Source organism: Dermacentor albipictus, chromosome 3, assembly GCF_038994185.2.
Source record: "Dermacentor albipictus isolate Rhodes 1998 colony chromosome 3, USDA_Dalb.pri_finalv2, whole genome shotgun sequence".
NCBI classification, from domain to species: Eukaryota; Metazoa; Arthropoda; class Arachnida; order Ixodida; family Ixodidae; genus Dermacentor; species Dermacentor albipictus.
In genome coordinates this window covers 69632820-69657373 of record NC_091823.1, presented here as the reverse complement: position 1 = coordinate 69657373, position 24554 = coordinate 69632820, and the positions used below count along the sequence as shown (strand labels likewise).

The 24554-nt window shown below is 47.7% G+C and overlaps 1 protein-coding gene across 1 annotated transcript in view; it reads right to left on the bottom strand.

Annotated features, from left to right (window-relative positions):
- Window positions 1-8472: 8472 nt before the first annotated feature.
- LOC135918990 (phospholipid-transporting ATPase ABCA3-like) overlaps window positions 8473-24554 on the bottom strand; it is a 42135-nt gene continuing 26053 nt past the window's right edge. The window contains exons 15-26 of the mRNA XM_065452721.1: window positions 23982-24201; window positions 22757-22993; window positions 20559-20733; window positions 18581-18706; window positions 17909-18072; window positions 17048-17168; window positions 15660-15910; window positions 13825-14040; window positions 12964-13151; window positions 11857-12030; window positions 10526-10668; window positions 8473-8910 (exon numbers count right to left, since the gene is read on the bottom strand). Coding sequence (XP_065308793.1) covers window positions 8630-8910; window positions 10526-10668; window positions 11857-12030; window positions 12964-13151; window positions 13825-14040; window positions 15660-15910; window positions 17048-17168; window positions 17909-18072; window positions 18581-18706; window positions 20559-20733; window positions 22757-22993; window positions 23982-24201 — 2296 coding nt within the window. The 3' untranslated portion in view covers window positions 8473-8629. The remainder of the gene's footprint in view (window positions 8911-10525; window positions 10669-11856; window positions 12031-12963; window positions 13152-13824; window positions 14041-15659; window positions 15911-17047; window positions 17169-17908; window positions 18073-18580; window positions 18707-20558; window positions 20734-22756; window positions 22994-23981; window positions 24202-24554) is intronic.

Below are 24554 nucleotides of genomic sequence, written 5' to 3'. Positions count from 1 at the left end.
GGTTATAAGTTCAGCCCCCTGTGGTGATAGCCAGCGAAGCTTTGTCTTCCGACGCCTGCACGACGGGAACGTAACAGAAAAATACGGGCGGGCGGACGTGCATAGCACACCCAGTTCCGAGCTTATAGCTGCTGTCTCCCTAAAATGAATATTCCACAAAGCGTCGTTGTCATGTTGCAAATCGAATAAATCACAGCATTCCCTCTTCAAAACATTTGTTTGCAACGCACGTACATTACACCACTTACCCAAAGGTTCAGGGAGGATGCAAACCAAGCCTGGTCATCTTATCATGATCGGTGACGTTGACCTTGCCGAAGACCTGTCTTCCACTCCGAAGAAAGCACACAAACACAGTTTTCAACCTGGTCTATACACGCGCGCATCAGCTTCTTGCTGTCAACAAGTGAGTGGCCGGTAAGGCTGAAGACCGGGAGCGGTGCATCTTGGCATTGAGTCGACAGTCTGCTAAAGACAGTATGTCGCTCCTATCTTAGGATAAAAATATTCCACAAAGTGTCAAGCAGCGTCGCAAGAAAGAACTCCAAATGTTATAAAAACGCGCGTTGTTTACCACATTTCCAAAGAATAACCTTTTCTTTTATATTGAGTCGTGGTGTCTGCTCCCCTTTCTCGCGCGCGTACGTGTTTCGACTATTATTTGTTTATTATGACGCGAAGGAAAGCGCGCTCGCCATGAATTTTCCCGGGCTTCTTCATCCTCTTCCAGCAAACGTTCCTGAAAGAAATGAGCTGCAGCAATCGTGCTCATCCCTGCCGTCCCTATTTCAGGCGAGCTTGCCTTATAGTATCGGCCAGGACTTAGAATCCGCAATACGGGCCCACCAAAACCCATTACTGCCGAGAGAGCAGCGTAACAACAGGAATGCTATACGGATAGGTAAGAAAGAGAAAGGGGCGAAAGTAACGTGCACAAGTCAAAAATAACGGAGAAGAAACGCAGCACGAAAGCGTATACGCCGTCGCAAAGGGGAGATTGAAAGCCCTGAAAGCAGTATTGTACAGTCGAGAGAGTACGCCATTGGCAAGGGCTGCTGGCGCCCATCATCGCAACAGCCACGCGTGCTCGGACAAAAAGAACATCACGCAAAGTATATTTCACTCGGGAGGAGTCTCCGGGAAAATATCAGTACAGTGCGGGTGAACGGAGAGGAGGCTGCAGAGGAATGAAGGATAAGAACGAGGCACGGAAGAAGATGGCGCGGCGGTCGGAGAAGGCGAGGTTAAGACGGGTTTCATTCTGGACGTGGGGCGAATCCCCTCGTGCCGCCGGTTCGTAAGGGACGACGTTTCGATGCGCCGGCGTATAATATCCGCCAGGGCGCGCGGCTTTCCTGGATAAGGTGGCGCCTCTAAGCGATTGGGCGCACGTTGCTGTTCTCTATCTCTCCCTCGTCCTTGCGGCCTATCTCCATTTCTGGCCACTGCTCTCGGCTATTCGCTCTGCCAGTGTGGGTGGCTTATCTATACGAGCCTCTTTCCTGTGCACGACCGAGACAACCACCGCCGTTTACTTACTGTATTCTCTGCCCCATCAATGTGATCCTTTCTTTTTCTTTTTTTTTTCTTTCGTTGTCTTTTCAAGATTCTTCGGTTCTTATCTTCCTTGCATGATATTTCTTTCACACCCATGCCTTTCTAATTTTTTTTTCATAACTGTTTGTCCCCCACTCCAAGCCATGCAGCTAACTCCAAAGTTGGAGTAAGGGCGCTTTCTTTCATCACGTTTTCAGCTGAGCGGCCACATTTCTTATTTTCCCCCAAGGCTCTTGGTTTCTCGCGGAATGTCTCGAGATGAGCAAGAACGCATAAAGCAGTAAGAAAGCCGTAATTTATCGATGTTTATAAGTTAGGCTTTCCTCCAGCGTTCGGCAAAGGCAGTTTTGAATGGCCTTTTTTGTATTCATTCTGCTCGTTTTTTTTTTTCGTACCAGCGCTTGGAGGCAACCCAGATAGCCCGGTGCTTTATTAAACACATTATTAGTATAAAAGTTACAGCTTAGTCCATACCATCCCCGTTCTCCTTCATATATTTTTAGAGCAAGGCTGTGTGTAAATGCCGAAACCTAAGGTTCACGTTTGCGTCTTCGTTACTTCACGTGTAACCTGAACTTGTGACATGAACCTGTAAGCTTGCTTCACAAGTATTCTGTATTCTCTTTGCTTAAACTTTTAGCTACTATGTTAATGCGATTTTTCATGCCAATTTGACAATAGCAGGCGGCGCAATGTAGAAGTTTTTCCGAATATTTACATAAATTCAATCCGATCAAGTATTTTATTCCAGCACTTCAGATTTAAAAAGAACTACGTTCGCTGACAAGTTAAACATTTAATTTGCTTGTATATCGCCAAGACAGCGGTTGGTATTGTACTATCCGGCTCCAAGCTATCTTTTATTTTTGAGACACTATTGAAGAACCCACTAACGTAAAGATAGGTTATCATTCTGATTTACTTTGATGTAATAAAATGCACTGAACGATCGCTATCAGTGGTCGTACTAAAGGTTGGCGAACTCATACTTAATGCAGTACATATATATGTCACTAATTGTGCAGATAACAATTGCGCGAGTGACAAAATTAAGCCAATGGAAAAATGAGCACTTGCAGAAAAAAAAGCCGAATTTGAGTAAAGCGAAAACGTTCACGACCCAACGATATGAACGTAAGCAGCTTCAGTCAATTTTCAACATCTATGTTACACTAGTGAGCTCACAATGTTCCTCAATAGGATGCGTGTAGCCTGTACGCTTTGTACGCAACCTCGCACGTGCGAGTGAAATGTATGGGTTTGAGCGAAGGCGGAGTGACTCAGCATAATAACTGGTGCCAGTATCCAATTGTCACGATCATCGACGACTAGTTATTTTTATTTATTTATGTTTTCTCCAAGCACCGATGACCAAGCTGCTGCAAAATGACGGATAGCGATCTTCTTTCTAAACACATGGAAAGCAGAAAACTAAAAGATAGTGGCCATTTACTATTCTGGGAAGGCAAAGGAACGTCCCAGGCGAGCTGTTTGCATCGCACGCAAAATTTATGCCGAACGCTGCAGCGGATTCTCGCAACACGAACGCAGATAGATTTATCTTAAGCCATTCCTCTAGCTTTGCGCTCCGGCTGAGTTACGGACGTGGTTCCATCACTGTCGGCAAAGCTTCAGCAACGACGGCAAATAGCGCCAAGAAGAAAGGGAACAAACGCTACGGCGAGCAGAAAGCATCGCCGCATTTTGCCTCGCTGAAGAACACACGGGAGAGCTCGCCGCTGAGCCCTCGTAACTTATTTACGAATTTAGCCGTCAACGACTACTGCTCCATGCGCTACCTTCGCCGTAGCTGTAGTCGCGTCGCTATCGCATCTTCGGGGCGATAAGTTCCAAGCAGAAAGCAAAACAAAAATGGGTCAATAGAAAGTAAGAGAAAGAAGTAACACGTGTCTGGAGAGAGAAACCCGTAGCACGGGGCCTAAGCCCTTTTGTTTCCGAAAGCGAACCACACTAATCCTGATGCATGCGAGCTCCTTTATTTCTTCGATAACAGCCGGTCGGAAGGTACCGCACGCTAAGGATACGCTAAAATGGGTGCACGAAGAATGATGTTGGCGTTCGTGTTGCGGTGGGGACATCCTTCTGTTTGGGTACTTCGCCGCCTTCACGCTGCATTTTTAAGGGAAGCTGCCTGGGGTGCTTTTCTTCACCAAAAATTAATTAGCTATGTTTCCAATCAATTGTTATAGTGTTTAATATTCGTTACTCCGTTCATTCGTCAGATCATGTATAATTTGTTCTTACTTTTGATATTGCTTTTCCATCTTTCTTGCACGTTTTTAGCACTTTATAGATATTTTTATTACAGCCTTGGGGCAGTTGTTTATATAGAAAACTTGGAGGCGGTAGCATCTTATTGCACTCCCATTCTTTTCAGTCTTCAATATCGCACCTAATTCGAGATAATCATAACCAAATTTCAGCGCTCAAGGGACGATAGATGTGTATATAAATTGCAGAGCAACATGACAAACTGCCGATACAGTTTTCCGTTGCTCAATAGGTGCTACATAAAAGGGGTTTTGCGAGCGTGAAAGAAGCCCGCGAATGCATGCAGAATTGCCGCGCGGCTGGCCGCTCGAGGCACGTTGTGTGTATTCGCGGGCTTCTTGCACGCTCAGAAAATATACTTTTATGTAGCATTTATTGAGCAACAAAAAGCTGTATCGGGAGTTTTTCATGCTGCTCTGCAATTTTCTCATTTACACTTTGCATCTAATTAAAATATTTGAGAATTTTATTAATGAATAACGGCTATTTATGTAATTAGGCGGAATGCAACAAATAATCTGAGCATGTCCAAGCGATGGCAAACATTACTTCTGCTCTGTCCAGCTACGTGGAATTTGCATATTTCTAAAGTTTGGCTAAACTTACGCGGGACACCTTGTATACTCATCTCATTCTTCGCTCATCACCACCATCCTCAACCACTTCGTTCGTTCTCCCTTCCCGCTCCACAGAGCAGAGTAGCAGTATAGTGCCGCACCTGCCCGAGCCGACCTCTCCGTTTTTCATTAGGAGTACGGCGGCGCAAAACACGACAAATACGAATAAGTAAAAAAGACATACGCTAACTCACAGCTGAGCCCAGCTACACGCCGCGCAGCTGAACCTCATGATGCGCGTGCGCGCATGGCTAGCGGAATAAAACCGTTTACTTCCTCTTCCTCTTGTCGTGTTTTGAGCTGCCGAACTCATAATGAACGCCATCTCGCACTCGTAATGAATACCGATGCGCGCCAACTAGCCCATTTGTCCGTTCTACTATCCCGTAATTACTCTCCCCGTAAATAATATCATCTCTTTAACGAGTTCCGGCTCGCTCGCTTCGATTGATCAGAAAACATTCTACAGCGTATCACAAAGTTGAACGACGGAGTCATGGACCGCCGACTAAATCGACCCCCCGGACACACGAGGGCCGCGGTCACAGACGCATATCCCAACGCATTCGCAGATTGGTAGCGTTTCCGTAGTGACCGAAGCTTCGTTGCATCTATACTCCGTTCCATGTATAGCAGTCAACGCCGTGGAGGCTAGATATACTTCTTGCAGTGGCTTCGTTCGCACTTGGATATAGTTCGACGTTTTTTGACCGCAATTGTGCGCAACTGTTCTTATTGCGATAGCACTGCAGGCTCATTTATGCCGTCGGCGTGAGCGTCGCCGCTGCCGTCAGGTTCCGTATGAAGCTCAAGGGCGATAAAATCGTCGCCGCGCGCCGTATGCTGTATGTGCGAGGGAAAACGTGCAAGCGTGAGCCGGCGAACGCGGCTCAACCTTACGTGTGCGGGCTAATGCGTTGTTTTAGATCATTTTTATTTTTTGTTAGTCTCTTCGGGTATTTGTATTTGCAAGCCGTCGCGAGGAGCTTCACGTGCATGCTCGCGCGAGCGAACGCTGTTGGCGCGCAGCGAAGCCTGACGGAACGCGCGGAGTGATAACTTTTATTGGCCGCACTTCACGCGTAGTTTCCACAGCGTGGACTGATATGTATGGAACGGAGTATACGTCCACGTCGTTATGCTTTCGAAGCACAGTTTTTTTTTTTTTCCAAGTGCCTCGTTGACGTTTCTGCGTGGACTTCAACCTCGCGTTAGAGTTAACGAACACTCTCGCTTCTTCTGACCTGCAAATCGGCGTAGTTCTCTGCTCCGTTTACGCGTGATAGGAGGTTACGTTTCGTATACTCTCTCTCGCTATCGAAGTGCCGTCACGACGCCGATAGTCGCATATCCGCCACCGCAGCTAAGCGAGGACGGTAGTTACGCGAAGTACACAATGGACCGTCGCTCGCGTTTCGACGAACTAGCTCTTGGTTTGTGGTATCCTGTACAGCGTCAGTATACGTATATGAGGACTAGTATGCCTTTCACCGTTGTCACCAGCACATATTGATGTGCTCCAGATGCGACGCACTTAGATATATGTACGTCATCGGGACGAGACTCGTTCGTTTACAGTGCGTCTTCATTCACACCCAGCTGCCTACTACTTCACTGCAGACTGCTGTTGCTGAAGTGCTGAGCGATGCCATTATCTTGGGACTACCGTTTCCTCTCGACGCATCTCTGCCACTCATATGGAACAGAATTCCGAATGACAAAGTATATTCTCAGTGAGCGAACCTCTTTTCTGTATAATGAAACAATCATTACATAAAAGCTGCACATATAATGCAATATCATAAGTATCACAGATCATAAGTATCGCATTGGCCTCTTAACGGAATAGCAAAAATATTCAACCGCTTCTTCGTTGTTTTTCTTTGTTTTATTTTTATTTTATTTTTTATATTAGGGCAACTTATTCTTACAGGCCATTTGAGTCTAAATGAACCCCTGTGACATGCGGCATATAATCCTAAAATGTACTTGGGCGTGGTCCTCTTCGGGTCACACACCTTTCATCCCACACCCTACCCTCCACAAACATCAAGATCACTCGTGGCATCGCCGCGTAGACGTCTCGCAGCGTCTTTCCGCCCAATTTGATGTTTGTATTTCGGAATAGCTTTTGAACGGTGTAGCGCATAAACAAAAATTGCGCGAGATTAAAATTGTAACCTTCGCGGTGCATAAACAAACATCGCAAGAGATTACACGGTGCATAGGGTAAACACACCGTTCTACGCATCGCATTTATTTGCGTATCATTTAATTAACCATCTGGCTAAATCTTCGCTTCATAGATTCAAAAAAAAAAAGTGTGTTGGATATGCTCGATCTTTTTTCTTTTTTTCCGGCTACGTTCTTCGGTTGGTCATTTCTGGACACCAAGTTTCGCGGGAGGTACAGCGGGGGAGCTCGTAGACAGCGCCTGCCATCTGCCGCCGCCTAATCAAACCGGTGGTACATGCGTACTGCCACGTTGCCGCATCATGGCGCTGTATTCCAAAGTTCCAACCCGAGCTTGTGCTCAGGCTCAACTCGCTCAGTTTTTCCCCGTTTCCAATGCATGCAAAATGCAGAGACGTTGCCACTTGAACTCTGCTGAACAAACCTGAATATATTTTGCTGAATATAAATAACAAGACTAGTTCCGCAGTCTGCTGCGAGCATAACTCGCAACATAGCCTCATTTTTCACAGAATCTGCCAAAAAGAAAGGGATGTTTAAAAGATTCGTAGTACAAGCTTGAAGTGCTAGAAGCACCATGCCGATTTCTTTGAAAGAAGCTAAGTGAGCAGGCTGCAGTACACATAAAACTGTTGAATTCGTTGAAAGGCCCTACTCAACAAGATGCATGCTCTAGAGCCATATGTGTGCACCTTTAATTTCGTCAATTTAAACCAATATGTAATTATATTTTAGCGCATTGCTATTTATTTTCAGAACAAACTTTGGTGAAATTTGTAGTTTAAAACTGCCTGTGTAGCGCACACATACAGGATATGAAGGAAAAAGACGAATTAAATTTGTGTCGAATCAGGTGGGCCAACTAACAGTTGGCACTCCCGAAGTGAGCTACACATACGCTTGCAGTGATGGCGAGCTGTTTGTACACAGCACCTTAGCATGCTATCGTTGCACATAATGATCCCAGCTGCCTTGCTTAGCTTACTATTGTGCCATCGTAATGTGTTATAGCGTCGGAGTTGTACCAATGATCCTATCACACCAAGTAGTACTGTAACATTTAAATCTGAATTATGTTTCAGATACATTCGCATAGCGTCGACACTACGACTTACGCAAGAGTTTTCCATGTGGAGTGTGCCTATAGTGCACTTGGAAATTGTGTTCAATTGTTGCTGAAACTCTCAATTGCAGTAATGTTGCTTGAATGTAGTCATTGACGTGTAGCCGTCATTGCTGCTGTGTCATCTTCTTCTGGCCACCATCGTCTTCACCGTCGGTGTCGTTGTGCTGTTAACAAGTACTTTCTACCACGTACCATGCCTCAACAAAAGTGAATCAAAAGAACGAACGAACAAGACCTACCCGTTTCATGTTCGTAACTCCTGTTTGCTATAATATGAAGAAACTGATGGCTAACTTACGTTCAAGAAGCCAATGCACCAAATCCATAGGATTGCCCAATAATGGCATTCCTCCTAAACACGCAAGCGCGATATCTCTAATATGGCCGCCAGAAATGTTCAGCATTCGGAAATTTATTGTACAGCCCCACCCATGCTAACACACGAACGCCGATGTGTAGTGGTGCCATTCAAGAGCTTCAATCGAGGAGTCCTACGGTGGTCGGAACCGTTATTGTCAACGCGCAAGTGTATAAAGGCGTAGCTTTCATGCATGTGTGGCAGTATAGAAAAAACAGGAGACCAAGCAACAGTGTCAAATTAAACGAAATGCGCCGAAAAGGCGCCTATGGGTGTGAACGCCGCTCTTTCGCCGCGCATCTCCTCGCACTTACCAAGAGGACAACGCATAGCGTTGTGCAGACCATTTACTCTTGTGGCTCGCAGATCAAGACAGCTTAGAAACTTGCAATAACATATTCAACAATAAATATGCGCCCACGAAAGCGCGACGCTCGGTAGGCCTCCTGGCGGACGACCACGGCGGCAGTCCCACCGTGGCGCCCGCTAGACCTGGCGCGGGCTGCGGGGCGGCGAAATGCTGGGCGTCGGCACAGGGGTCGGCACGGGCGTCCGCTTGTGCTTCGTGAAGTGCCGGAAGACCTCGGTGAGGCTTACGTCGCTGACCAGGTACTCGTGGATGAGCTTCTCGGCACGCAGCTCTTCCATGCCGGTGAACAGCTCGTGCCAGGGACGCGCCGGCACGTGGAAGCGCAACAGCGCTCCGGCTTGGCGCCGCCGCAGGCGACAGCCCGGGAAGCGCAACTCCATGGCCGCGAGCAGGGGTTCTGCGCCGTTCCCGCACTGCGCGTTACGCGTCTGTCTGGTCCGAAGGCGACAAAGCGAGTAAGAGGCCGTATTCTGTGTATCGGGCAATTTCGGGGACACCGCCTTCGGTAGGCGTTGATTGGCTACGCCAGCGCGTCGGAATGCCCGTCGCTCCCGGAGGGTTGTCGCGTCGGACGTCCCGTCACGCAGGAGTGAAAGTATCCCCGAAAGCGTTCGATCGAGAATACGGCCGATATGCGACGCCAGCTCGAGCTCCCGAATGGTGATTCGTTGGCTTCTGCCGGTCGTCGCAACATCGCCACGCTAGTAATGCGCGGCGCGCTCGACAAGAATGCACGGGAGGAACACCTTTGAACTGCGATTGAGCACTGCGCCCACCTAAGTCTCTCTGGCCCCGACGATGTGCCACAGCACGGGCAGACTGCCTTCCTTACAGGCGATTACTGTGTCTGCGAACTTACAAGGCCTGACTAATCTCCATATAGCGACGCCTTGAAAGCTAGCTTCTCCGCAGCATTAGCGGGCTTTGTAGAAAGCTTGCTTCGCACGTCGCTTTGCCGGAGATAGTCGAAACGTTGGAAGTGAGCCTCACTCAATATATGAAAGCTTATCAGCGTGGGAATGATTCTTGGCCTTCTCGATTCAAACTGGCACGTTGCAAAAGTGGAAATTTTCTGATTCGAAATACATCGTGAAGCATCTAGTACATGCGCCCACTGAGAGGGGTCTTATGACTGCACACGCAGGGCCAATGTTGATTGCACCGTGCAGAATAGTGACGTAAACAATGGGGTATGTCGAATACATGGTGGGTCGAGCGAATGGGCAAGTAAAGTTGTGTTGACTATGCTGTGCTGAATATTGTTGACTATCGCACATTTCATCGCACATTTTATCGGACAATTGTACGAAGTAGCCCCTCAAAAAATGTGCAGCATAAAAAAGATAACGCGAAAGGCGCTACAACACAGCAAATCTCAGGCTATATTACTTTATCCTTGGCACTTACTGGCTGGTCATAAATAGAATCGATATTGAATCGCACTATTCAGGCCCAGCGAAGAGTGGCAAAGGAAATGCACTCGGACACCAACGCGTTTCTTCCGGCCCAACAGGCGAAATCACTGTCTTACTGCAGCAGCTATGTGGCGTGGTGAAAAATACCGCACGTAAAAGTAGCAAAAAAGTTGCGCTGCGCTTTTAGCTGTTTACCATTATATATCTCCAAACCGAATGGCACTGCGGTTGTCATCCTTCGTTGAAAATTGCTAGAGCTCCCTTGCTACCTTATCGAAAAAACGGATATGCCCCCTAAGCAATAATTTCATATAAACATATGTAATGCCCACACGTTCATATAATTACATCACACTTGTCTTATATACATACGGGATTTTATTTGGGATCCCCTATGTTGAATAGACTGCATATGTGAATCACGCTGCACATGCCCAATATCATACAGAGGAGGAAAGTACGGGTTCTTATATGAAATCACCGTATGCTTATGTGGAATTACTAGATGTGGGGCATGTGTGGTTTCTTTTCTTTTTTTTTTTTGATACAGCTATTCTTCAAACATTTGCACGCGAAGCGAACAGCGCTGCCACTCACGCGGGTCCGGTGACGCGCTGCGCGCCAGCACCGTGGCGCCGTGTCCGATGCTCTCCTTGAGCTGCTGCGTAGAGCCGAGGCAGGCGAACCGGCCGTCAGAAAGGATGCCCACGCGGGAGCACAGGGCCTCACACTCGCGCATGCTGCGAATAAACGAGCTCCCGTCATAAAGTTACACGCTAAGGACGACAGACGAAAATCGGGGGCTGCTGTCCGCACGCTTCTTTTTTATATATGACAGCTAAGTCAGCATATTAATTAATTAGGGTCAGCGCATGGGTTCTGTCAACGTCGTTCTCTCGGTTTTGATCGAACGATTCCCTTGAAGATCTGTCATTGCAAATTACTCGCGCAGCGTTTATCCGCCTCGTTTATCTTCTAAATGGTGCCGTTCAACCATTTTCATGGCGTCATAAGCTAAGTAAATTGTTGAGAATTTAAGAAATATTCGCGCATTGTGAATCTTATTACTCAAGTAATCTAGGCTTCGCGACACAACTGCTCGAAAATGCAGACATTTAGGACATCTGCCGTCTATGAACGTAGAACACTGATGTTTTTTTTTTTTAATGTTGCGATGGCGGCAGTCAACAGATTTCAATCTCAATCACCAAATATCCGTCTTTAGAAACAGCATCTCAAGCTCGAGCCTTGCTGCAAAGCAAGCAACTGTACATGCGGCGTTTGGCAAGGCTGCAAACGCTAAGCGCTCGTATAGCTGACAGTGCTGCTGCTGGTTGAGGTAGGAAGACATCTGCAGTGAGTCATTCGCAGGAGTCCCTGCATAAGCTAACAGATGTCCTTCAAACGTAATTCGTCTTGAGACCGTCCTCGGGTGCAGGCATGAGCGCTGCCGTTCCAACAAATGTCAGTCCATAAATTCAGTATTTTTTCATTGTTCTGCGTGGTTGTGCAATGCTAGAACCCTGTTAAATGATTTTGCAGCGCGAAAATACCGGAAAGATAAGCTGCTTATCTTTCTTTTCGGTATTTTTGCGCTACAAAACCATGTAATTCAGAAATCACATACTCGTCCCCCCCCCAAAAAAAAAAACTTGTGTTAGAACCCTATAATTTGTGCTGACTTGCTTTGTGCAGACTTTTTCTTCTGTGCCATCTTGCCATGACACTGTGTAAAAGTAAGTCCAGTTGAAACCTTTCACTTTGGGACTCGTGATGATAACTCTGAGTGTCTCAATCTACAAAATGGTAGTTTTATGGGTTGCAAGCACAAGTTGCCCAATAAAAAGAATGCCTTATGGTAACGCTCCACTGCAACAAACTGCCAGGATCTAAAGTAAGTGAACGTTATGAATTTAAATCATGCATACCAATGCGAGGACAAGAGGATCGCGAGCTCGAGGTGCTGCTTGGCGGCGATCAGTATGCTCCAGATGCGCCTTCGAGCCGGAGGGTCCACGGCGGCCGTCGGCTCGTCGAGCAGCACCACCTTTGGGTTGCCCACAAACGCGACGGCCAGCGAGAGCTTACGCCGGGTGCCACCGCTGCGCGCGCGACAGGTCTCATTTATACGTCAATTATACGTTGCGCCAAAAGCACTCGCGCAATCCCTTACGTGCGGCGTAGAGAACCTTCCTCGCGAACCGAGCAACGCAGGCGCTTTGGATGTTGTGAGAAACAACCCATTAAATCGCCTGAGTTGGAAGTTTACGTATATAGCATCAACGTATACAAGACCAAGAGTAGTCAATATTGGGCTTAAACGACGGAAGCCTCAACCTGGAGCCAACGTTTCGACAAGGATACTTTTCACGACTTCGTGACGAAGGCATGACTTTCCCTGACAAAGACAGACTCCTTGTCAAAACGTTGGCTCCCGGCTGACGCTTCCCCCACTGCCGATCCCTTCTGACTCAACATCCATGTAACTGTTTGTTTTGTAAGAAGAACTGTGGACATACAGATTGCATTCTAGTGAATGTACTCTTGCGCTAATATATACGTTATGTCTGGTCCTATACAATAAAACAGTCCAATTTTCTACCTTAGGTATTTGAAGATGCTTACTTCCGTTCGCGATATTTTCAGTCATCCACCTGTTCAAACTATCGCGATCATTGAACGAAACGCGGAATCGAGATAATCAGCGCCAAAGTAGAGTCTTTGTGTGCTGCTCCACCGGGAATGTATGTTCGTACGGTGAACCCGTCACGTCTAATGCCAATAAGCGTTTTACGGCACTGCAGCTAAAACAGCAAAACCAAAATGCAATGTTTCACACGGACATCTGTACGTATAGCCCTTCGGACACACTAGCAGTTACTGTCGGACCAACGCTTTCTTTGTGCTCTAGCGCTCAAGCCGATACTGGAGGGTGGCACTCTGCGTAGTACTGTAGCTTACAGCTACAAAAATAACACAAGGCAATGCGTTCATCCAAAACGAGCGAACGAAGTATGAGCGCGCGCAGCGCGCACCTGTACGTGCCGACGGTGAAGTCGGCGTACTCGGTCATGTCCACGAATTCCAGCGTCTGGTGAATGACGTCGGGCACGCTCTTCTCGCAAATCCCACGTAGCCTGGCAAATAGCGCCAGCATTTCTCGACCGGTAAGCAAGTCGAGGGCCACGTCCGCCTGGGGGCAGTAGCCGATGCGTGCCTGGTACTGTGGCGACAATGGAGAAAAATGGCGCTTAGATTAAGCTCTATATATGTAGATCACAATTACTTGTAACACCCGCCGCCTACAGAAAATAGTTTTTCACTGTGTATTCTCGCACCCTAGACAAATTTTATCACCGCCAGTGCTGCTGGACGGGGAGTGTTTCAACCATATCATCAAGCTGGTTACCCTAAGGTATTCTCCTTACTGCAATGTCCAAACGTGATCTACTCTTCTGCTGGCTTGAAGGTTCCTAGTGCAACCTCCCAGCAAGTAGGACAGGTCGTTTTCTGCCCGTTGTTGGTTGCTAGTCGTCACGTCACCTTCTAAATGTGTGCCAATTTCGAATTGTTCAGTAGAAGTCCAGTATGAGAGTCATCTTCAGCGTCTCGAGTCCTTTGTATGTACGAGTAACCGCTCGACACATGTAACAGTTTGTTCACACGCTATTAAAGCCATCGAGAAAGACACACTGAGCTCAGAACTTCAAAGGGTAGCATTGTAGCCGCGCGTGTATAGCCACACCTCCAAGCTTTTGGACCACGTCTGCAATGCATGCAAAGCCACGACAGTTCCTTTCTTTTTTTTTGTAATTATTCGAAAGCTGTGAAGAAGAGGCGCAGCGTGGTCAACGCGGTGTGAACAAACGAGCGTGAATTTCCGTGAATCAGCTTGCCTTGTTTCTCTTGGTCACCAGGTCAGCGTCACCGATGAACGCGTTTCCCGCGGTGGGCCTAAGGTCTCCGGTGAGCATGCGAAACGTCGTGGTCTTGCCCGCACCGTTCATGCCCAACAGGCCGAAGCACTCGTGCCTTCGGAGCGCGAACGACAGGCCGTGCACCGCCTCCATGGTGCCGTAGCTCTTGCTCAGGTTGCTCACCAAGAGCGCGGACTGCATCGTAGTGCCCGTCCATTGTCTCGCGATGCCATACTAGTATCCGATATATCTCTTTCCACTTCTCGCGCTACACATGATACTTTCAAGAGGACGCAACTGCAAGGAATGCTGCCGTCAGGCAATCAAGAGCACCCAAAGTTGTCGAAAAGCGGCATGTCAGTTTCAACACCATTAATGGATGCTCGTCTCACTACTGCTCAGAGGACTCCAATCAAAGGCAGAGCAAATACAGCGTAATCTCAACAGAAAGTGGTTGCTTTCAAGGTACCGAGCGACCGACGTAAAATTACATGTTCGTTCCACCTCTTCCGACGTATCCTTCTTTATTTCATTGTTAAGCTGAGATGAACACCGCACGACAGGGTACATTCTTCAACAGCAGAGCTTAATAATCGCTTAAGAATCGGGAAGCGAGATTTCAGCTCTTATGTCTGTAGCAATCTTTTAAAGTGTTCCCTCTCATATCCTAATACACTTCACGATCTTCAAGACTACGCGTTGAAAATATACGTGCTGTACCAACATCATTGTTCAAAGCAAGCAGCTGCGCAAAAATATTGTTTTTATTGCTCCGCAAGCGCATAATTTCAGTGGTCTATAAGTAATAGTGTGATAAATTGTGGGGGACCTTTTGCATCTGTCCTCCATATAAAGTTGATATCGAGTAGAAAGGACTTTCAGCTGCTTGAGCTTCCCTCGAGTATTCCTCGACGCAATTTAAGTTTCCCGGCTGTATGCATGCTTTAGGCTCAGCTTCATAAGAACATGCGAACAAGCGCTTGTGAAGGCCACAGAATGGCAAACACACGAAACAACTTTCTTCAACGTATTTCTCCGAGTCTACTCTACAGCTTAGATAGGTCTGATGTCAGCTTAGTGCAAACTAGATGCCGTACAGACAGACATTTCTAAATATTGTGATTATTAGCCATCTGTGGAGCGAATAATATCTGCGATATCCGTGCTTAGCGCCTATCCTCATAAAACTGCTTCCTCTGACTATGCCTGGTGATGTGCACACACTTCAGACCGCTCTGAGTAAAATGCTTCCATTGTAACACGGAGAGGTTTTGGGTTCATCTATATCAGCACCATTTGATGCCTGTGTTCGGGTATGGCGCATCCTTTTGAGCTGACATATCTTGTACCGGTAAACAAAAACAAAACAAAACAAAACAAACAAATGGGTGCTTCTCCATTCCAAACTCAAATCTCCGTTCTCCTTGCGCTCTACTCAAATCGCAGCCCCCGTAATTAGTTGGCCTCCATATGCGATTTAATCTGCGTTCGCAGGATCGGCAAACAAGTGTGAGACATGCCAGGTACTTGCTTGTAATTGTTATTTCCTGCCACTGCCCTTTTTTGGGGGGTAGCTTCAAATACAGCGAATACGGCATCAAATATTGCTCAATGTAACTAGAACAGCCAGCTCGAGAGAGAGATACCTGTGAGAGCACGAGTGACATCCTGTCTTGACTAAAGGAAGGCTCACTATTGGTCGCAGTCTCCATCTCGTTCAGTCGCCTATCTTTCTTCCAGATGTGAATTGGACGGGAGACAAGAAATGAGGTCAGATTTTGGAGTCACTTCCTTCCGAGCCGAAAATCACTCGCCTGTTCGACGCGGCCGTCCCCGATGAGCCTGCGCACGCGCGTGCGCTCCTCGATGACGCCGAGGTGCTCGGAAGGGGGCGCCCCGCGCGACCTGCGCCGGGTGCGAGCCACGTATCCCAGGCCGGAGTCGAGCGCCGTGACGAAGGCGAGCAGCGCGGCGCCCACGAGCAGCATGAGGAGCACGTCGCGGCCGCCGCTCGTCTTCTGCCACGTCAGGCAGCCCTTGGACAGGGTGCAGTCGCGGCACTTTTCTGCGCCAGCGTGAGTGAGCGCGTTTTCGGCGAATGAATGAATGAATGAATGAATGAATGAATGAATGAATGAATGAATGAATGAATGAATGAATGAATGAATGAATGAATGAATGAATGAATGAATGAATGAATGAATGCGTGGTGTTTATGGGCGCAAGGGCCAGGTATGGCCAAAGAGCGCCATGTCCGTGGTGATGAGTTCGCACAGTAGTTACGACTTCTATGAAGTTGACGTGCCGTGGCTGTAAAGGGGCCTTAACAACAGTCGCTCTAAAGTGCGTAAAATCTGTCCGTGATAAGATTATGTCGATGACAAATGACATGTACTGTGAGAATTAAAATCCATTGCGAAAGAATGATACAATGTACAAAGTATGTCAGGTGCTTAAATTGGCTAGATCACTACTGCCTCGTTAGAGCCCTTGAAACGCAAGGGCCTGGAGGCATCGTTTTCGGCGAGAAATAATGCTTAGAAGCTGTGCCGTACAAAAAAAAAGAAACTGCTTTTTTCTTTTTTTTCAGATCATTACCAAAAGAGATTTTGAGTGCTCTTGTTAAGATTTCGCAGCAAAATCCCATTTTGTGGTCCGCATTCTTAATTAAAACGCTTGACACTATTACTTGTGAAGAATGTCAAGAAAAAGAATGCGAACTTTCCGTAGCCTGGGCCGCTCTCACTGTTCACATTATACATCCCGGTGATAATGAAAGCCGGTGTCGAAGGCCATACTTTGTCGTACTGCAGACGCCGGAAACGAGAATGTAACGTCACTGCCTCCATGTTTGGGACATTACTCACTGCGAGGGACTATAAAATGCGATTTGCTGCAAAATTTCTGCAAGAACAAAGCAGCAGTAAGAGGAATTTTTTTCCTGTGCAGAAAAAGATGCATGTCTCTGTCTATGTGAAGAATTTATTAATAGAAATCGCGAGAATTTAATATAACAGAAGCGGATGACGAGATTTGCGATGGAATAGCCTGTTCTCGCGAACCTACTAACATTGTGGCTCACAGAGAGGTATTCATGCAGTTGAACTACACACTTTCGATGAGCCATTCTTTTTGCACAATCCAGAGGCAATGAAGACAATGAAAGGTAACAAAAGTTTCCGTAACGAGAAGAGAGACCTACCAGGGCAGCATTCGATGAAGCGATTAAGGTGGTTCGGTATCGATTCAAGCCCGAAGTTCTGGCAAAATACGAGCCTGTCGAACGTGGACATGTAGCGGCACATTACGCTCTCCTGAGCAATCTGCGAAATGAAATGGCAAATTATGCTCAAGAATATGCCAACAGTAAGACAAGTGAAATTCTTTCAGGGGCTATTACGACAAATGCAAGCAAGTTTCTGGTGAGTGTTTCGTAGCTTTCGAATAATAAGTTTATTTTTTTCATATATAAGCGTATAGCATGACTTTCATAGTCACTGCACAATAGTGTCAGAAGTGCTTTCTAAGCATTTGGTTAGTCTAGGACAAGCGCCACACGTTGGAGGCACGTTTGTGCCATCTCCCGGGAGTTTCTAACATGCGGCAGCTTACTTCCGAGCTTGCAACGCTGCTACTTTCACATTTTGCTGTGCTGCACCGTGTGGTTGCCCTTTGCATATGGTTCCATCCTACGCAAGGAGACCTTGAACAATTGCTAGGCTGGAAGAGGCGCCTTGCCGTCACGCGTGGTCTATAGGCGAGAAGAACAGCCGTTTTCGCCTCACAATTACAAGCGTGACCGTGACATTGTCCAGACCATCCGTGGCACGTACTCGGGAGCAGATAGTTATATACATGCAAACCGGAGGGAGCAAACAACGCAAGCGAATTCCAGAGAGCGTCACTTCACTTTACGCGGGCTGAAAACATTGACGTCGGTTTCAGTACGCAATAATTCTCTCAGCTCTCGGTTCTGGGCAGTGAACGCATTCGCCGATTCCCCGCAGTGATTGCTAGTCAGTCCTAAGCTGTTCCACGGTTCACCCGCTGCGTATTGATGTACCTGCAGGCAGTTGGAGATGCCCCAGGTGAGCGCGAAGCTGGGAATAGTCCTGAATATCCACAGGGCGCTGTCTAGGTATGGCGTCTCGTGGGTGCTGTTCTCCCAGTGGCCCGTAAGCTGGGGAAGCAGGTAGAGCAGGGACATGCCCGTGTTCAGGACCATACCTGCACGGTCGTCAAATACGCGCTCAATATAGTGACCACCTGTTACAGAAACGTTTCTTAGTACCAAATGAACAACCATTTTTGTGCGCTTTCTCTCTTCTAGAAGGGCCCAAACTCATCTACGAAAAAAAAAATACGTCGTCAAGTTTTTAGGCAAAACCGAAAGCTTCGCCGGGAGTGGCACGATCAAAGGAAGTCCAGGTGTGACTACACAGTTGCATTTTGAGGGACGCCGCAGCGGAGGATGTTAAAATAAGATTAGGTTGGAATAAGTTCCGTATTCGCTTAGGTCGGCAAAGCATCAAGTCATTTTACGTTATGAAAACTCAGGCCTACCGTCATGGATTTGTACCAACTAGCCGGATCCAATCGCTTGACAAGGATCATTCAAGTATAATCGCTTAAATGACACCACGCAGTATTTAGCAACCGCGAACTGCGCTGAAAGGCCATGCGGGACCTCCAGCCATTATGTAGTACAAAACTCGAAGACGACAATGGCTCGTACCAGCTACGATGCTGACGCAGGCGATGGCCACGTATCCTGTTGACGGCTGGTCGCAGACCAATGACGCCACGTAGGCGACCGGTATCGAGGCCCAGCCGTAGCTCAGCATTATTGTATAGACGGAAGCTGCAGAAAAGGCAACTGTACAATGTTGGCAGAGTTGCAATGAGTTGTACAGATTAATATAGTGGTAACCAAACGTCGTTCTGAAATTTCTTCGAAGTGTCGCATGAAATGTTTTTATTCATATATATATTTTGGCAAAACTGGAACGAAGCTTTGTGGACACGGCCCCTTTAGCAATACCAGTTATCAAAGGTATATTCGACCAGTCATTACAACATTCAGCTTTGACATACTGATCTGTAGCAGCTGTTAGAGGCAAGCGCTCCAGACAAAAAACTGGAATGGCATGAATATGTGTCAATTTTCCATTGCAGTGAGTACGGCGGGAAACACTATATGTAACTTAGGCAAGCGCATGACACTACGAAACAGCTCCTCGCGTCTGGTCCACCATTAAACCGAGAGCGCCAGAGAGCTGTAACAATACCAAAAAATAAAGCCATGTGAAACAAAAGGGAAATGAAAAAACTTTTAAGGAGAATATTTAGCGAAAATGTTTTAAGAGAATGAAACTAGGGGCGCTATAACGTAAAACTATTCCAAACTTTTCTATTCCGATTCTGCTATCAGCCCTCCGCGATTGGTCAAAAACTTTTTTCGACCACCCCCCATTTCACCTGTCTGTCACGCGACGTTACAAAAACCGCATTACCTCCCCATCTGATATGATGTGTGCACACTGATTGTGCATGATTTGACAGAAAAAAGAAAAACAGTTATTTCTGATTCGACCCCTCTTCGCCATTAGCCCTTGGCTATTGGTAAAAAGTTTTCGGGCTGCACCCACTTCACCTGCCTGTCACGCGACGTCACAAAACCGCACGAAGTCACCGCGTCAAAGTGACGTGTACGCGATAAAGATGCATTATTATGCCGAACAAAACTGAATTTTTTTCGGAATAGCCGCAGGCTGCCCCGTTCCGAAAGGAATAAAAGATAGCTGCTGCCGATCGCTGAGACGCTGGCTACTCGCACCTGCGGGAGAGCATGGGTGTATTTGCGTATGATAATACTTCTTGCGTGACCGTGTAACGTTTTTAAGCACTTTCGACACGTTTACTACCTCATTCTGCCAACTCTTCTTTGCTGAGGGTCAATTTTAGCGTCATTCTTAAGCTTCCGTTGCATGCCGCCGCGATTTTCAACCAGCCACCACAAGCTAAGTAAGGGAAAGCCGACCAATCGCAGACGCCGGCACCACCCTCTTCATCCGGTTATCGGTTTTCAGTGCACTGGCTCTGCCCTAGTGAATCCCTCTCCACTTGAGCGTTCTCCTCGCCTCTTGTTAGCCAATTAGATACAACAAGCCGCTCAGTGTAGGCAATGTTATTCGTTTTTCAAGCAAACAAAAGGGACCTCCTATGAACGAGGAGAGCGTTTGATTGGTCTGTTCAGACAACCCTATGGGTGACCACCAGGTGCTTGCGTCGGTGGTTACGCAAATTTGACGTCAGGAAATTGGAATAGAAACATATTGGAATAGTTTTACGTTATAGGGCCCTAGGACACGGAAGGTAAGCTGAATGTGGCCGCTTAGTCCTGTTGGTCTGTGTCTGTCTTTATTTCCTGTTGGAACAATTCAAAAGCGTTAGTGCTTGCGACATTTGAACTACGTTAAAATTGTGGATTTTAACGAACTCAAACTACACAGTTGCGTTTTGAGGGACGCCGCAGCGGAGGATTTTAAGATTAGGTTGGAATACTTAAGATTATAAACAAACGGATTCAATGTTCCTTGTGCTTTCCTAGGCTTCCGTCTGTCTCGGCTTCATATGTAGTTGACTTAATACTGAGCCCCTCGGTACGCTTTATTCTCTCTTCGTGCGAGCTGCACGAAGACGCGCACCCGCACCGAGCGTGTAGGTGTCCGAGTACAGGTGGTGCCAGTCGAGCAGAGCCAGAGGCAAGAGCAGCACGAGCGAGCAGACCGCGTGCAGCGCCAGGTCCACGATGAACGACGAGACCCAAAAGGGGAGAGCGCCCGCACCCGCCAGAAGCTGCAGCAGCTTCACGTTCTGGACCCGCTCCTGCGGCGACGTCATGCCCGACATGCGCAGTCAACTTCTGAAAAGCGCGGCCACCGTGACTCTCGACTGCCGCATGAAGCGCTGCGAATTGCGTTTCTATGCCGAAAAGTCTCTTTGGCAGTCGTACACCGTTGCCGCTGCATAGCAGGTGCGCAGAAACAAAAAGATAAGCTGCACAAATCGATGGGAGACTTAATGGCGACAGTTTTTTTTTTTTGCCATTTCTTCCGAACATAAAAGTACAGATCTGTCATAACTATCGCGTACATTCGACGAGTAAAGATATACGTGGACCTCTATAGAGCCCGTGCCAAGATGCCTTTGCGCGACCTACCGTACGACAACTGCCGTGCGGCATGCGGTTACTGTCGAGACTGAAACAAGTAACCGGGGTTTGCCGAAAGTAAAACGAGTGAAAAAGCCAAAAATAGCAAAGCCTCGAGAGCCGACCAAACTTACTGACACGTCAGCAGACAACAAGCTAGAGGTCACATTTCCAGCGTAGTGCTCCTCACAGACGTCAGCTCAGGCACCGCAGGCGGCGCGAAGAGCCCGTTCGGCACACGCACGCGTGGACCGCAAACTTTTGGTGCCGACTGTACACGGTTGCGCCGGATCCCAAAAACTAAGTTATCGCTGATGCTGCGTTCAGTGAAATACTGCATACACCAAGCAAGTATGTAAAGCTTGAAGTAATTTACGCGAGAATGTGGCCTCACGGAATGATGGTCCATGGAACTTCTCATCGGAATCGTACAGCCCAATAACTACACATTAGCAGCCGCTGAGAACGGGTTATTCTGCAGCGAGGTTGTCACACAGCTTACTGAGGTTGTCACCACGTACAATAGGGTCCATACAAGCCCCACGTCGGCGCGCAGTGACGTTAGGGCCACACGTCCTCATCCAATGAGGCGTTATGCGCAAGACTTCGGAAGAAATTCTCAAAAGCGTGCTAGCCGTTAATTTTCCACCTGAGGCCACCACAGCGAAACTGCCGGAACATTCATTAATAAAGTTTCCCCTCTATCTCTCTCTCTCTCTCTCTCTCTCTCTCTCTCTCTCTCTCTCTCTCTCTCTCTCTCTCTCTCTCCATCGTTAGCGAAAATAAGAACAGTCGACAAACAAAAACGAGAGAAGAGTACAGCGCTTGCCATCATCGCTTGTTTTCCTGCCGAGTGTCCTACTTCTGCACTGTTATACCCTCGCTAAGAAAGAAGGCCGTATTCCTGTCGTCCGGGCGTTAACAGCGTCCCCATTTCAATTACTTTATTTATCTGTACACATACTGGCGGGCTTTCTAAGCGGGAATCTTGTTAGAAACGACTTGACGGGCCTTCCAGAGACCTTTACGATGCGACACGTGACGTAATGTTCATGAATAATACGCTAGTTAAATAGAACACGGTGCGCATAATAAGTATACAGCACTAGTTACATCAAATGAGATGCAGGAATTACTTAGAGGTCGCAAAACAGTGAAAAACCACACAGATGGCAAAAGAACGATAATAGACTTATAACGCAATTCCCTCCGTACGCAATATTCCAGCCAGAACCTTCGGCAGAATAAGCGCAAGCTTCTCCTCCAAAAGGATGGCTGCGTGGGTTGGTTGGTGAAACATGGCTTAAAAAATTATGGGGTATTACGTGCCAAAACCACTTTCTGATTATGAGGCACGCCGTAGTGGAGGGCTCCGCAAATTTCGACCACCTGGGGTTCTTTCACGTGCACCTAAATCTAAGTACACGGGTGTTTTCGCATTTCGCCCCCATAGGTATGCGGCCGCCGTAGCCGGGATGTAACATTGCTTATACAAAGAAAAAAGAAAATCCGTAGATTTTTTTTTTGTTACTGCTAAAGCTTTCAGTGCTAACTTCTTTTTAGTGCGCTCTGTCTTGTCTCATTGTTCCTCCCTTCCTGCCTACGATTTGCGCCATAAAACGTATTTTTCTTTGTCTAAACAAGCTTCTCCTCCAACGCCGCCACTGTACCGAACGAGCGTGCCGAATGCGCGTATACCTGTATGGGAAAGAGCACGTAGGTCGCGGCGAGGAAGGCCAGGCCGACAGGAATGAAAACGCCGCACATGACGCGCGTGGCCAGCACGATCATGGGGTCCGGCTCGGGACTCGGGTGCTCCTTGGGCAGCGGGTGGTTGACGACGCGCACCTTCCAGCCCGGCAGGAAAGCGCGCGTGGCCGCCGTCAGAGACACCACCGCCGAGTGCGGCGAGTACGCGCTGTGCCACGCGGTCACCTGTGCAGTGCAACTCGGTTTCCACGCGTTCCGGCGAAATTCGGACAAAAAAAACTGCTCCGATTCCCACCACGCTCAAAGTAATAGCGAATTAAGTGCTGGATCCAATCGACCGTCTCAACCTTCAAATCGGTCGACCGAGATGAGCTACGTGGAAAACTGCTCCGAGTAAGCGAAGTAGCAAGATATTTGGTTCTCACAGGCGGTGCCAGACAGCGTTTTAGCGGCATTCTTAACCTTCCGTTGCACGCCGCCGAAAGTTTCAACCAGCCACCGCAAGCGAAGCAAGGGCAAGCGGACCAATCGCAGACGCCGGCACCACCCTCTTCATCCGGTTATTTATTTTCAGTGCGCTGGCTCGGCCCCATCGAAACGCTCTCCCCTTGAGCGTGCTCCTCGCCTCTTGTCAGCCAAATAGATAATAAAAACCGCTCAATGTAGGCTATCTTATTCGTTTTGAAAGCTAACAAAAGTGGCCTCCTAAAAACGAGGAGAGCGTTTGATTGGGCAGTTCAGGCAACGCTGCGAATCACCGCCCGATTCTTGCGTCGGCGGTTACATAAATTTCACGTCAGGAGATTGGAACAAAAACATAGTTTTGCGTTATAATGCCCCTGGTGCTCAAAGCACGCCCTCGTTTTCTACTTGCGTACAAGATGCCAAAAGAAAAGAAAAATTATACAGGAACTATTTCTGTAGCATGAGGAAAGAGTGTCACTCTGATGCCTGTATTTGGCCTCTCTGCACTTCTAAGAAACGGTCTTCTTGTGACGGCGTCATTACGAAAACAATGGGAGAAGTATAGAACATGGCATTACAGCACTGTCGTTTTCTTTTTTTTTGCGTATATTAGGGCAATTAAAGTCATCTATAAATTGAACCCGTGACTTGCCCAGCGAAATATCGCCTTGTGCCCTGAACCACCGCCAAGCCTCAAAACAGAAACCTCTTTCAACGTTACCGCGCTGAGTCTGGCTCTGCCGCATACCTCGACGACTGGCTGCTCCTCTCTCAGGGTTGCCGAGGGCGCGCGCACGATGGCCTGCGCGGGCACGGTGGACCAGTTGCTGGTGAGCCGGTACCCGGCGCCCACCACTAAGCTGCGCCGGTAGCGCTGGTAGTTCTCCAGCGCCTGGCCTCGCAACCACTCCCAGGGCTCGCCCGGCTTCAACCGCCGCACCTTGGCGCCTTCGTCTTCGTTCAGGTACCTGACGTTACAGCACCCCCGCCATGCAATTCGTTTTTTTATTATTTTCGGCTGACATTCAAGAGATATTTATCAAGGCATTAGGCTACACCGCCGTTAACTCAGTTAGTAAACTAGTGTTGCAACGCGGGTTTGTTGATATGGTATCTTGGAATACTATTGTAGCGAATACACACGCAAGAAGGTCCTCGACTGTGCGCGCTACAAGAGTATTTCAATTGGTAGAGCATCGCATGCGCAATATGAAAGGTGTGTGCTAGGCTTCCGCCGTCAACAAATTGCCTTCCGTTTGCTGCAATTTCATTTCGCTGTTCCCTGTTGTTTCTACATTTCAATTAGGACAAACCGTTAATT